The sequence below is a fragment of the Sapajus apella genome, unplaced genomic scaffold (assembly GCF_009761245.1).
Source record: "Sapajus apella isolate SASKATOON/1434 unplaced genomic scaffold, GSC_monkey_1.0 scaffold85, whole genome shotgun sequence".
Classification (NCBI taxonomy): domain Eukaryota; kingdom Metazoa; phylum Chordata; class Mammalia; order Primates; family Cebidae; genus Sapajus; species Sapajus apella.
The window spans coordinates 5,954,417-5,969,755 of record NW_022437025.1 but is presented as its reverse complement, the minus strand read 5'-3'; the positions used below and the strand labels follow the sequence as shown (position 1 = coordinate 5,969,755).

General features: G+C 50.0%; 1 protein-coding gene across 1 annotated transcript; it reads left to right on the top strand.

The window, feature by feature from the left end:
* The first annotated feature begins 4,717 nt into the window (after window positions 1-4,717).
* On the top strand, window positions 4,718-6,183 carry BLOC1S4 (biogenesis of lysosomal organelles complex 1 subunit 4). Its single transcript, XM_032254136.1, has one exon. It carries the CDS (start codon window positions 4,829-4,831, stop codon window positions 5,477-5,479), a length of 651 nt encoding a protein of 216 aa, XP_032110027.1. The 5' UTR covers window positions 4,718-4,828; the 3' UTR covers window positions 5,480-6,183.
* The last annotated feature ends 9,156 nt before the right edge of the window (window positions 6,184-15,339 follow it).

Sequence of the window (15,339 nt, the reverse complement as noted above, 5' to 3'; positions counted from 1 at the left end):
CTCAGCCTCCTGAGTAGCTGGGGTTGCAGGCACCCACCACCCATGCCCAGCTAATTTTTGTATTATTAGTAGAGACAGGGTTTCACCATGTTGGCCAAGCTGGTCTCAAACTCCTGACCTCAGGTGATTCACCCACCTTGGCCTCCCAAAGTGCTGGGATTACAGGTGTGAAGACACATCACCTGGCCCTCTTTTACATCTTTTGTGTATTTATAGACAAAGTCTTTCTCTTTTCTTCAGGCTAAAGTGCAGTGAATGAGCGTAGCTCACTGCCTCAAATTCCTTAGCTCAAGTGATCCTCCAGCCTCCACCTCCCGAGTAGCTGGGACTACGAACACGTGCCACCATACCCAGCTTAAAAAATTTCTTTTTTTTTATAGAGACGGGGTTCTTACAGTGTTGCCCAGGCTGGTCTCAAACTCCTGGCCTCAAACAGTTCTCCTGTCTCTGCCTCCCAGTGTTGGGAGTAGAGGCATAAGCCACTGCAGCTGGCCTTATATCCTTTAAAAGAGTACTAGTTACATTCATGAGGGCTCTGACCCCATGACCAAATGACTTCCCAAAGACCCCATCTCTTGATATCATCGCTGTTAGGCTGTTCTCACATTGCTATAAAGAAATAACTGAGACTGGGTAACTTATGAAGAAAAAAGGCTTAACTGGCTAAGGGTTCTGCAGGCTGTATAGGAAGCATGGTGCTGGCATCTGCTTGGCTTCTGGGGAGGCCTCAGGAAACTTACAATCACGGCAGAAGGCAAAGGGAGAGCAGGCATGTCACATGACCAGAGCAGGAACAGGAGGTGGGAGAAGGTGCCACACACTTTACATGACTAGATCTCAGAAGAACTCACTCATCACAGGAACAGCACAAAGGGGATGGTGCTAAACCATTCATGAGAAATCTGTCCCCATGATCCAGTCACCTCCCACCAGGCCCCAGCTCCAACACTGGGGACTACATGTCAACATGAGCTTTGGGCGGGACATCCAAACCATATCAATCACCTTGCGGGGTAGAATTTAAACGTATGAATTTGGATCTGGGTACACAAGCATCCAGACCATAGCATTAGCTTATGTAGTTTCAGTTTAGTATCTTATGTGAGGTTGCAGTTAAAATGTTAGCTGGGGCTGCAGTCATATGTGAGTTGGAATGAGGCTGCAGCATCCACTTCCAAGATGGCTTACTCATGCGGTTGTTGGAAAGAGACTGTTTTTCCCTAGCTGTTGGTCTCAGCTCCTTGCTATGTGGGCTTCTCCATAGAGCTGCTCACAACAAGGCAGCTGGTTTTCCCCAGAGCAAGTGGTTTGTGAACCCCAAATATCTGAGAAATGTCTCAGTCAATTTAGAAAGTTGATTTTCCCAAGGATGAGTGACCGTGACCCAGCCTCAGGAGGTCCTGATGACACGTGCCCAAGGTGGCCAGGGCACAGCTTGGTTTTATACATTTTAGGGAGACATGAGACATCAATCAACATATGTAAGATGAACATTGGATTTGTCCAGAAAGGTGGGGTAACTGGAAGCAAAGGCAGGGCGACTCAAAGGTGGCAGGGGGCGGGCGGGGGCTTCCAGGCCTTGGGTAGATAGGAGACAAATGGGTGCATTCTTTTGAGCTGCTTTCTTTTTTTCATCACCCAGGCTGGAGTGCAGCGGCATGATCTCAGCCCACTGCTACCTCTGTCTCCCAGGTTCAAGCAATTCTCCTGCCTCAGCCTCCCAAGTAGCTGGCATTACAGGTGTGTACCACCATGCCCAGCTAATTTTTGTATTTGTAGTAGACATGGGGTTTCACCATGTTGGCCAGGCTGGTCTTGAACTCCTGACCTCAAATGATCCACCCACCTAGGCCTGGGATTACAGGCCTGAGCTACCACACCTGGCCCTTTTGAGTTTCTGACTAGCCTCTCCAAAGAAGGCAATCAGATATGCATTTATGGCATGAGTAAGCAGAGGAGTGAATTTGAATAGAATGTAAGGCAGGTTTGCCCTAAGCAGTTCCCAGCTTGACTTCTCTTTTAGCTTAGTGATTGTAGGGCCCCAAGATTTATTTTCCTTTCACAGGTTGGAGGGAAAGAGTTGCCACCCTACCTTTTATAAATTAATCTCCAAATCATGCATCATCACTTCTGTCTTTTTCAGTTTATTATGAGCTAGTCAAGTCACTAAGTCTAGCCCATATTCAACAGGAGGCAATACACAAGAGTGAGAATAAAGGAGGAAAAAAATCACTGGGAGTCATCTTGAAGGCTGGCTAGCAATCACAGTTTGCTCTATGACTACAATTACTCATGCCATTTTAACATACTAACCACACTCCCCTCCATCCAAGTTCCCCAAAAGTTACATTTTAAAAAATCTCGGGCCGGGCGCGGTGGCTCAAGCCTGTAATCCCAGCACTTTGGGAGGCCGAGGCGGGTGGATCACGAGGTCAAGAGATCGAGACCATCCTGGTCAACATGGTGAAACCCCGTCTCTACTAAAAATACAAAAAATTAGCTGGGCATGGTGGCGCGTGCCTGTAATCCCAGCTACTCAGGAGGCTGAGGCAGGAGAATTGCCTGAACCCGGGAGGCGGAGGTTGCGGTGAGCCGAGATCGCACCATTGCACTCCAGCCTGGGTAACAAGAGCGAAACTCCTTCTCAAAAAAAAAAAAAAAAAAAAAAAAATCTCGTGTAGTTTTAGGTATTACTATCCTACTGTCACATCAGCTTTAAGTCCAGAATTTTGTCTTGTAAATTAGGTCAGATGTAGATGAGGCTTTCAGAGCATAGTTGCATAAATTCAGCTTGTTAGATGAGTGAACTCCAAGTTTCTCCTCAAAGAATCAGCATGTCAGTATGTTCAGCTCTCTTATTCTTTAATTCTCCATTTTAAAGTTTAACTTCCTGTAGTTTCAGTAAACAACCTTTTCCACCAGTTCTAATCAGTAGTTCACATCTGTTCCCCGAGTCTCCTGCTCTGTCCTGACTCATCCTGGACACCTGCTCCAGTCACCTGCTTTGACCCCTGGTTATCTGCTCTCACCTGTCCCGTAACTGTCCTTCCAGCCAAACTACCCAACCTGCCACTCCGGCTAGTACCCTGGCTCTCTTTAAAATAGCCAACTGGAATTAGCCTAGACTGTGCTTTCTAACCTTAGCCAATAGGGGAACAACACAGCTGTAGGGGCTACCCCCAACAGGACTAAGAACCCCTTCCCTTCCCTTGTCCAGGTGTGTGCTCGCCATTGTTCCATCTCTGAGCTGCACCCTTCTATAGAAGTAAATTGCCTTGCTGAGGAAATTTATATTCAAGTGCTAACTTCTTTTGCAGCACTGAAAATTTACATATAACAAGCTCCTAGAGTACAATTCTTCTTGATCTGTAGACCTTTGAAGCTAAAGAGACAAGTTATCTGCCCCCATGCCTTCAATATACAATTGTGGGGCAGGCACAGGATAACCACTACAGACCAGTTCCACTACCATCAGATAACTACTACCACTCCTGTTCAAAAAGGGGGGAAATTGGAAGTACATATAAGTTACCAGACCGTAGTAACTCTGCCATCCAGTCTCAAGGTCTAGGAATAATTCTCCATGACTCCTAGTTCCATCATCTGGACTCTTGGCTTCATTCTCTGAGTCATACTTCCTTTTTCATGAAATGTAGCATGTGTTTGCTGATGAGTCATTTTCTAAGTCTGATTCTTGCTTGTAGAAGTTTGGGGAGAGGAGATCCAAAGGCCGGTTCCTTTCAGTCCAATCCGCAATGTTTGTGTCTGTATAATTATCTTTAAAAAACTTTGGATCACCTGAGGTCAGGAGTTTGAGACCAGCCTGACTAGCATGGTGAAACACCACCTCTACTAAAAATAAAAAATTAGCTGGGTGTGGTGGCATGTGCCTGTAGTCCCAGGTACTTAGGAGGCTGAGACAGGAGAATCACTTGGGCATGGGAGGTGGAGGTTGCAGTGAGCCAAGATTACACCACTGCACTCCAGCCTAGGTGACAGAGTGAGACTCAGCTTCAAAAAAAAAAAAAAAAACATCAGGGTTTACTCCGTTAGACAAAAGTATGGCCTACAAATCTCTTTGCGATAAGTCCATCTCTGTCTTGGGCTTCTGCTGATAATACTGACTAAACCTTCTGGAGGCCCTTTGGTTTCATTGACAGACTCTGTGAGACACACCATTAATCTGTTTAAGGAGCTGTTAGCCTGACCGAATGGTATTCTGAGGCACCACTTTTGCCTTTTCTGAGATTTTAAAGGATTTTACCGTCACATCTCAGCTTCATCTTTTTTTCTGGCAGTACCCTGGGTTTGATACTTGCTTGGAAACTATTTCTTAATTTTACACCATTTGCAATCAGAAGAAGCTGAGGACTTTAAAAATCATCTAAAGTCGTCAAGGTCCATCCCTTTTGTGTTTCGTTTTGCTTACCTCTTTATTTTACTATAAACAGCAAAAAGAAATGAAGGACAGGAGGGAGACTTTCATGGGTGCTGGACATGTCTTACCTGTTGGTCTGGATAGAATACGCATGGTTGTATGGATGTGTACAAAGTCATCAATGTGCACACTTAAAATATATGCACTGTATTGTATTCCTGCTATACCTTCGCTTAAAAAAAAAAAGGTTTAATTTGAGCTCGGGCGTGAGAAAACCTCAGCGCGCATGCGTGAGCGTGAACGCGCTAGGAGGCCGGAAACAAAGGTGGATGCGCGTGCACAGACGCGATCGCAGGCCGCCGGAAGCAAAGGCGTGAGCGCGCGTGCGTGCGTGAGCGTGAGCGCGCGGAGGTCGGAAGCGGGCGGTGCGCCGCCGGGCGGTCACGAGCCATGGAGGGTCGCTCCTCAGACCGCGGAGCGTCGCCCGAGGGACCGGCGGAAGAGGCCGAGCCGCAGTGCGCCGCCTGGAGCGGGGACAGCGGCACCGTGTCCCAGAGCCACAGCAGCGCCTCGGGGCCGTGGGAGGATGAGGGCGCGGAGGACGGCGCGCCGGGCCGCGACCTGCCGCTGCTGCGCCGCGCCGCCGCGGGGTATGCCGCCTGCCTGCTGCCCGGAGCCGGCGCGCGGCCCGAGGTCGAGGCCCTGGACGCGAGCCTGGAGGACCTGCTCACTAGAGTGGACGAGTTCGTGGGCATGCTGGACATGCTGCGCGGCGACTCGTCCCACGTCGTCAGCGAGGGAGTGCCGCGCATCCACGCGAAGGCCGCCGAGATGCGGCGCATCTACAGCCGGATCGACCGGCTGGAGGCCTTCGTGAGGATGGTGGGCGGCCGCGTGGCCAGGATGGAGGAGCAGGTCACCAGGGCCGAGGCCGAGCTGGGCGCCTTCCCCAGGGCGTTCAAGAAGCTCCTGCACACGATGAGCGTGCCCTCGCTCTTTAGCAAGTCGTCTCCCTCGAGGCCGCAGCAGGCCGGCTACGAAGCCCCCGTCCTGTTTCGGACTGAAGACTACTTCCCTTGCAGTGAGATGCCTCGGCTCTGACGCCTGACCGCTGCGGCCAGAGGAGCCAGCTCGGGGCCCACCTGCAGCGTGAAGCGAATTGCAGATCCTGCTCAGGGACATACGTGATGTTGGAGTCTGGAGTTTTAAAATGTACCATGTGCAGACTCTTCTTAGTATATCCATGATTCCCTGTAGAATGTATAGACGTTTTATGTCTTCCAATTAAAAAAGGAGAGAGAGACGGGGTCTTGCTGTGTTACCCTGGAACTGGCCGGGAACTCCTGGGCTCAAGTGATCCTCCCGCCGTAGCCTCCCCAGTAGCTGAAACTACAGGGCCGGCACCGCGCCCGGCCTGGGTCTTCCAACTGGGATCAGAGCTGCTTGGCGACGGCATGGGGAATCAGTGGACTTTTCTGTGCACTGTGGCAAAACTGTTATTTTTATGGATTTTACTACACGGCATTACCTTTTCAAGATTTATATGTTTGTATAATCATAAGAAAATGAAGCCATTAAAGCCTTGTTATTATTCAGTCCTAATAGTCATCCAGTTTTCTATAACCTACCTTTAGGGTAAATGATATGTTATTTAATACTGTTCCCATAGCACGAACTGTAAACCAAAGGAAATGGTACAGTTTCTGAGAAAATGTATGGATTTTTTGTGACGAATTCCGAAGTTGTATTTGGACCTATGACCTCACAGTCTTGGTTTGTTCATAACAAACATATCTATTCTTGGATTCCCAAACTTTGGTTTATAATTTAAATATTAATAGAAATTAAGTTTGATTGGAAATGGTTTCCTTCTGAAAAGAACTTTACATATTTCTTTGTGTTTGTTTGAAATGGACATATTGCTCATATGCTTTTGGTAGTGGGATAAAGAAAAGGGGCTGAGCGTACCTCTTAGAGAGCTAATGTGAAAAACTAGCTTCTATTTCAGAGCATGGTATATTTCTTTCCCCTGGAAATGGGTAAATGATCTGTGTGAGTGAATGGTGTTAGGATTTTCCTGCGGATACAATAGGCTTTTATGGAGATTCAAATATGTTTTATAAGGGGGCCCAACTAAATAGTAGACCGTAAACAAGCATACAGCTTAGGCTGCTTCTGTGTCATTTTCAGTGTCATCACAGATCTTTGAGGTTCATAGAATAGCTGTATTTTCATTAAGCTGTGTATTGTGAAGACAGATCGTGTAATCTTGCACCGAGCTTCCGTGGACCGTCATTGTCACATACTTAACATTTTTATTCAGGTAGTTCATTGACTACAAATCAAGGAACTCCTGAATGTAGATGCTGAAAAGTACAAATAACTTATATTTAATATTCAGCAACTGCTGGTAACTCTATAAGTAATTCATGTCTTTTGATGACATAGCCATTGAATATGAAAATAGCATCCTTACATAACAAATACATTGCTAAAAGATTTTTTCACTTAAAGTTGGTATTAAAAAGCAGTAATTAGGAGCTGGGCGTGGTGGGTCACACCTGTAATCACAGCACTTTGGGAGGCCAAGGTGGGCAGATCACCTGAAGTCAGAAGTTCCAGACCAGCCTGGCCAACATGATGAAACCCAGTCTCTACTAAAAATATAAAAAATTACCTGGGCATGGTGTCGAGCACTTGTAATCCCAGCTACTCGGAAGGCTGAGCCAGGAGGATCACTTGCCTTGGGAGGTGCAGGTTGCAGTGAGCCGAGATTGTGTCACTGCACTTCAGCCTGGGCAACAAGAATGAAACTCCATCTTAAAAAAAAAAAAAAAGTAGGACAAATTATGAAAAAAATAGAATAACTTTAAGAGTATCTGCATAATAGAAACCTTAAATTCCAGAGTGCATAGGTTAACAAGTGTGCTATAAAGTTTATTAGGTAGGGGTATATAATGCTCAAGATATTTAATTTACCTTCATAAAAGTAAATTGGGTTGAGAAAATTAAAAGTATAATAACCAGTAAGAAAATCGTATTCAGCTTAAGTTTTTAATGCTAATCATATAAAATATTCTAGCAATCCATCTAAAAGTAAAAAGTCCTGGTTCAGGTGATAACATGATTGTGTGTGCAGCTATCTCTAATGGACCCTGGGTTCTGAAATTCTCGTAGTTAATTGGTGTTATTCCTCAGCTTTTCATATAGAGATTTGTGCAGGGGCTTCTTGGTTGGGGAATTGAAGCTGGTTTGCACAGTGCAAGACATACTAGAGGAAGGTTAACTGCCTTAAGAATGGGGATGGGGGGCCAGGTACACCCCCTCCCTTGGCACTGCCATGTTTAGACCACCTGGCTCGCTCCTCTTTATCTTAACTCTGACCAGTCAGAGAATCGAGAGGGCCCTCTACGTCTTGGAAAACAGGTCCTTCTGACTCTTCTTTTTCTTCTTTTTTTTTTTTTAATTTGAGACGGAGTTTCACTCTTGTTGCCCAGGTTGGAGTGCAATGGCACAATCTCGGCTCACCGAAACCTCTGCCTCCCGGGTTCAAGCGCTTCTGCCTCGGCCTCCCGAGGAGCTGAGATTACAGGCATGCGCCGCCACACCTGGCTAATTTTTGTGTTTTTAGTAGAAGCAGAGGTTCTCTATGTTAGACGTGCTGGTCTCCAACTTCCGACCTCAGGTGGTCCACCCACCTCAGCCTCCCAAAGTGCTGGGATTACAGGTGTGAGCCACTGCACCTGGCTGTTCCTCTACCTCTTCTTAAGTCAATAACAAGTTGGGAGGAGGGCTTATGCCCTGGAGCTGAGGGAGAAGGCCCAGATGTCATCCTGGATGACCCCCACAGACCATCTCTGCTGCTGGGGTCTGGCATTCCCCCACTTTCTGGAAGTATGAACAGAGACGGGGATAGGGTCTAATAAAGGTTGAGGGAGGTGCCCCACCATCACACTGGCCTCAGTTAATTTGTCCTTAGCTGCCATATGCACAAGCACAAGAACCGCCAAGATTCTCAGGAGTCCATAGGACATCCCCGCGGTCCAAGGGCCTGGTGTGCAGGAGTCGTCTTATGCACCAAATAGAATTGGCTACGAATGAGCTAGTGAGCACGTGTGGCTTTTCCCTGAAGCCACATCTTTGAGGAATGGGAGGAGTCTTGACGCGGGAGCCAGGCAGCCGGGTGTGAACCTGCTAACTGATCTCAGGCAGGGGCCAGCAAAGTCCCAAAAGGGCCAGACAGTCATTGTTTTAGAATTGCAGGCCATATGGTCTCACAACCACTCACTCCGCCCTTGGAGCACAAAAGCAGCCATAGACAATATGCCAGCAAATGGGCACGGCTGTGTGCCAATAAAACTTAATTCACAAAAACTGATATTTCTTGAAACCTGAAACAAACTGAGAGGAGAAAGCCAAATAATGGCCTGGAATTTACAGTGTTAAACTAGCTTGGCTGAAGAGCTGTCAGAGGCCTCATGAGAAGACGAAAAGTGAGTTCCTAAGGAATTTTTCTTGCTGCTGAAAGTGAATAAGGATAAAGATGGGCCCAGGATATGGACAGGGAATGCAGGTCACCAGCCTGCCCTGAAAATGAGACCAACGGGTCACAAGCAAGTGGGGCCTAGCTCGGATCATATTTGCCTTGCCACCCCACTTTCCAGAAACTTCTCATGGACTCTTGCCGCAGTATCTTCTAAGGGCTCAGGCTTGCCATAATCTGTCGTTAATAAGAGCCCATATCCACCTCGTCACCCCCGCGATGTATTCCCAGTGCTCTCTCCGTCCCCACTGCTACCCAACTCAGCCAAGCCACCAGCACCTCTCCGGGGCCACTCAACAGCCTAAATAGCCTCCTGCTTCCCCTTCCCCACTCCAAGCCACTTCCCGCATGGAACGCAGCAGCCAAAGGGGTCTATAAACAACCTAAATCAGACATATGGGGCTCTGCCTAAAGCTCTCATTAGCTTCTCCTCACCTTGGAATAAAGCCCAATCTCTGCTCTCCGGCCTGACCTGGCTCCTGCCCCCTTGCTGACTCCCCTGCAGCCTTCCCTGGACCCTGACAGATGCTCCATAGCATCTTTCCCTTCATAATGAGGACACAGGAAGGGGACATAGGAAGTGTCCCCCTCATAGCACTTGCTGCAGCTTGTGATATGTGTCTGTGTCACTGTCTGATTACTGTCTACCTTACCCACCTCCAGGAGTAACAAGTGGATGTTAACTCTGTCCGCCTGGCTGTATACTCAGCAAGCAGGTAGCACGTCCCTGGCACACTCACATATCAGTGGAATAAGCGACTGTCAGAATGACTAAGTGAATGAATGACTAGGCAAAATCTCGGCACCCCAAAAGGAATGCAAGACAGAAAGGCAAACATGAGAATTCAGGCAAACTAAGGGCTTGCTCAGAAATCAGGCACCATGGGAGGGTGAGGACACAAAAACAAGATGTGGTTCTTTGCCAAGAGCTGGGCAGGCCAGTGGGTGAGAAAGTCAGATGCCGAATCCAATTGGGTCCAACCCAAGGCTCAGCCAAATGCCACACAGGCGATCCCGGGGCTCTAACAGGGCTTCGTTCTTATTCCTGCCCTGGGCATGTTGATACAGAACTTGCAGAACTACGTTTCTAAGAAGGCTCCTTGTATGTACTGAGAGGTTAAAAAACATTGTCTAAGTCAGGCGCAGTGGCTCATGCCTGTAATCCCAGAGCTTTGGAAGGCCTAGGCCAGAGGATCAGTGGAGGCCAGAAGTTCAAGACCAGCCTGGGCAACATAGTGAGACCCTGGCTCTACTAAAAATATAAAAATTAGCCAGGCATGGTGGCTCAGGCCTTGTAGTCCTAGCTACTTGGGAGGCTGAAGTGGGAGGATCACTTGAGCCCAGAAGTTGAAGCCTGCAGTGAGCTGTGATCCTTCCACTGCCCTCCAACCTGGGTGACAGAGCAAGACCCTGTCTAAAAAAAAAAAAAAGTTAATTTAATTTAAAAAAACACCGTTTTCCAAAGTGACTGACATCGTTTGACCCGCTAGTGGAGAATGAGAGCTTCTCCTCTTACTGTTCGTCGTCCAAGGATAGTGAGGGTTCCTGTGGTGGGGTGGAGGGAACTCGGTGATCAAGGAGGATGGAGAATGCAAGGACCCTCTGGCTGTGGGGTGTGGGGTCTGCGGTGGCTGCAGGGACTGCTCCCTCCACAGCAGGGGGCGCTGCAGGAGCGGGAAAGGCCTGAAAGCAGCTGGTCCAGCCCCTGCCTTCGGGAAACTAAATCCCTACGTCCTGCCAGGGTCGCTGGGCACTGGAACTTCAGAGCCCCAAGATTCTGTCCATCCTCGAGAGGCTCCCAGTATGCAGACAGAGCGGGGACGGCAGCTGCAGCCCAAGGCACAGTGGCTATTCTTGCATGGGGGGGGAGGAAATTAGGAGAGGGGGCAGATTCAGAAGTGCCCTGTCTGGTAGGGGCAAGAGACAAGGCTGTTTATGTCCGCCTGGTTCTTATCTCTACCCGAAAGGAGCACGATCATTTCCTACGTGCAGTTTGTCTGTCTCCCCCGCAAGTAGGAAGATCGTGGCCTTTTTCGATTTGTCCACTCTGAATCCGTGGCACGTGGCACTAGGCACCTAGTACCATGGCACCTAGCACAGAAAAAGACTGAAAACGCACCTGCTGAGGGAATGACAGGGGCACTGTGGATGAGCAGGCGCTGGCAAGGAGAGCGGGAGGGCGCCAGCACCCGCAGGCTGCTCCCTGGTCAGCCCAGCTCCTGCCTCCCTCGTCCAGGGCCCTTGGGGTACCTTCCTCCAAACTTCCCCCAAACTTCCCCCTTTCTCCCTGCTCCATCCTTCTGATCTAGATGCGTCTCATAAGCAAGATATCATCGGACTTGATCCTCCTCGTCTGGCCTGACAAGCGTTTGTTTCATGGCAGGTGCACTCAGTCCGCTAAACCTCAGTGGATTCACTCTGGCATCTGCGTGCTTTGCCCCAATCGCACCTGCCCTGTGCTCCGTTTCTCTCCAGTTCACCCCTGCTGCTGGAATCCCAAGGCCTCTGGGGTCCCAAGCAAAGGGAGATATTTACCAGCGCACACCCTCCACCAACTCCGTCAAAAACATTGCCCAGGCTCCCAGTGTCCTCCCGAGTCGCCAAATGCCTCTGAGGTGGAAACACCCCAAACATCCGGCCGATCCCAGGCCTCTGGCCTTCCTGAGACCCTGGTCCAGGAGCTCCCCAGATGCTGGCAGCCTGCCAGTGCCTAAAAGCAGCTCTCTCTCTCTCTCTCTCCTCTCTCTCCTCTCTCTCTCTCTGTCTCTCTCTCTCACCTAAAAAGATAACCTATTACTTTAGTTGTGCAGAATAATTTTACTCTTTTTTTGTGTATGTCAATCTGAGACTTGTACTGGCAAACCCAGAAAACCCATTTCAGTGTTTTCTCATGTAAAAAAATCAAAGACAAAAAGCCGCAGGCTCAGCCAGGTGCAGTGGCTCATGCCTGTCATCCCAGCAGTTTGGGAGGCTGAGGCCAGTGGATCACCTGAGGTCAGGAGTTTGAGAGCAGCCTGGACAACATGATGAAACCCTGTTTATATACAAATACAAAAATGAGCTGGGCATGGTGGCGTGTAGTCCCAGCTACTTGGGAGGCTGAGGCAGGAGAATTGGTCAAACCCAGGAGGCAGAGGTTGCAGTGAGCTGATATTGCACCAATGCACTCCAGCCTGGGTGACAAAAGTGAAACTCCATCTCAAAAAAAAACAAAAAAAAAACCACACAGGAGACTCCTCAAATATCTGTCAGAATTCCTAGACTTGAAAATGCTTTCCAGTAGACTTTCTTAATAGAATATTGTTTTCTGTTATGCTATTAAGTGAAATAAGAGCCAGCAATATGGAGTGTATGAGTGTGAGTGTGTGTGCGTGTGTGTGTGTGTGTGTGTGTGTGTCTGCTAGTGATGTGAGAATTAGGAGTGGTTTGGAACATGCTGATTTTCAATTTTCAACTGCCAGCATTAATGCTTTACAAAATTCTTCAGACATTAGCTCCAAAATTCAGGAAAGATGGTAAATGCCAATGAGAGAGAGGGAGAAAAACAGACTTGATACGTGTACTGCAGGGTCTAGGAATGGGTTGACATTAACAAGAATGCTCTAGAAGAGAAGACAAGCATCGTGGTCAGACATGGCTCAAGGTCTTGTACCGCCACTGCCTGTCTGCGCGACATTAGCGAGTTACCGTTCACCTCCAAGCCTCGGATTTCTCACCTGTAGAATGAGAAATAATCAATAGTATCCACCTCAAAAACTAAAATAGTTCAGAAGGACATTTAAGTTGGAAATGTAATTGTTCTTATTTTCTTACCGACTTTTTTCAGTTTAGCCAATTTTTATCATCCTTTTTCTAAAATTGTGGTAAAACACACGTGACAGAAACTTACCACTTTAGCCATTTTAAATGTACAATTTGCTTGCATTAAGTACATACAATATTAATGCACAACCATCACCACCCATCCATCTTCAGAACTTTCTCGTCTTCCCCAACTGGGGCTCTGTCCCCATTACACACTAAGTCGCTCGTCCCCGTCCCCCTGCCCCTGGCACCCGCATTCTGCTTTGTGTCTCTATGAATTTGACACTCTAGGGACCCTGCAGAAGTGGAATCCTGCGCTATTTGCCTTTTTGTGATTGACTTCCACCACTTAGCATAGTGTCCTCAGGGTTCGTCCACACTGCAGCCCGTGTCGGAATCGCCTTCCTTTTCAGGGCTCGGTAGCACTCCATGCTGTGTGTGCCCCACTTGGCTTAGCCACTCGTCTGTCAGTGGACTTCGGTTGCTTCCCCCTCTCGGCCGTTGTGAGCAGTGAGTGTGGGGAGCCGCCAGCCCTCCCCAGTGCAGTGCTCTGGCAGAGCCGTGGGACCAGGCCAGGCGTCTGATGAGCGACTGACGGTGATGTTGTGCTTGGCCGAGTCTCCCTTCACCCCCAGCCAGGCTCACGGGCCTGTGACAAGCCTATTTCCCAGTGGGCTCTTGGCTTCACATAAGGAGACCCTGACAGGCAGCTCAGCAGGCTGTCCAGAGGTAGCCGTGCTTGTCTGCATGCTGGTCAAAGCCTCCGTCCTAACACGTCACCCCCTCTCCTGTTTTGCCCAGGCCATGGGGAGGCAGTGAGAGGAGCTGCTTTGTAGAGAGGGACCCGTTCAGGTCGAGCAAGGCATTTAGACTTCTTCCCAAGAGCCCTGGAGGACGCCTGGGGCTCAAGACCAGCCGCAGAGGAGCTGGGTGCTGCAGCCGGGCTGCTGACCTCCACTCCCACAGCCTGCAGAGCAGGGGCATCTGGCTCTGCTGATGTTAACTTACAGGGTGTGGGGACCTCTGAGGCTTTGACAACTTGAGGTTGGCAAGGGGGACAGGGAGCAGGTGGAACCTTCAAAGACTCCCACTTTTAAAGACAGTGGCCTTTATCCTGGGGACCACAGGAGCCACGGGGCCTTCCCTGGGAGTAGCTCAGAGTGGGGTTACACTCAGTGTAACCTGTTCATCCCAGGATCTGCCCACAGGCAGCAGGTCCCTAAGGCTGCCCCTGACTGAAGTTGGTGGGGCCGAGGGAGTCAACAGAAGACAAAGCATGACTGTAAGGACACATGCTCGCCATAAATGTGCATTGACCCTGCTCTGTGCTTGGAACCTGCCAAGGTTCAGGCATCTGTTCACATACCCCAGAGGGGCCTGGCCAGCTCTGCTTGATGTCAACACTGCCACCCAGGGCTCGAGCCCCTGGGCTTCCCGTCTCTGGGCACTGGGGGCCAGCGTGGTGCAGCTGGGAGGGTCCCCAGAGCTGAGGGCCTTGAATGAATGATTGCAACTCTTTGGGCCTCGGTTTCCTCATCTGGAGTCTGTGATGGGGACTACATGAGCTCAACAGACCACCACAGGTCTCCCGAGTACTTACTCGGGCCGGCCTGGCATCGGGCTCTGGGGATAGGCAGACCACGTGCTCCAGAGAGACAAATCCCTATGCCCTCCGCACAGCGTGACTTGGACACTCGGCCCACCCCATAGGTCTCCTGCCCATCTTCCTCTATCCTTTGGACACTCGCTCTGAGCGAAGCCAGGCACCACGCTGTGAGGAAGCTCAAACCAGCCCATGCGACATGACTGTGCGGAGAGGCACCGTGGGAGGACCCAAGGCCCCCCAGACAGCCAGCATGGCAGTGACCCAGCCTCCATGCGCCAGCCCTAGCCTCTGACTCATCCAGTGGAGGCTGCGGACATTGTGACACAGAGACAACCCATGCCTTCTGTGTCCTGCCCGGTATTCCTGACCCACAGACTCTGTGAGCTGAATGAATGTGCTCTGCAGCCGAAGTAACAGGAGCACCCACCATGCCCACCCCACCCTAGCAGGGAGCAGCTGGAGGGTGGGCCGACTGAGTCAGCGCCAGCAGGGCCGGAGGCACACGTGTGGGGCTGGACTGCAGCAATCAGGAGTCAGCCTGGGAGTCAGGGAAGATGGCCTCAGGCCTCGGCCTTGGCAGAGCCCTGGCAGAGCAGGCAAAGGAAGCTGCCAGGTGGATCAGGTGAGGGAGGGAGCCCCAGGAAAGGAAAGCCTGCGCAGACAGGGAGGTGGGGACCTGCCCCGGTGCCTGGGGACACTGTCAGCACCAAGGCCAATGAACACATGGGAGCAGGGTGGCAGGGAGAGGCTGGTCCTGGGCCTTGGCTTGGAGTGTGTCCATAGGAAGGTCTTCAGTTAGGAGAAGACACAGGGTCCCCCTTTGAGAGGCTGGGAAGACCAGGGTCCCCCACTCTGGGGCCCTGTTCCACATCCCGCCCACTGGCCTGCCAGGGACTGACCCAATTCAAGGAGGCCCCAACCTGTGAAGGAAACAGTGGGCCGAAGAGCAGGTGCCCTGCTCAGGGCACTGGCAGGCAGAACTCTGGTTCCCCGCCAGCTGCTGTGAGG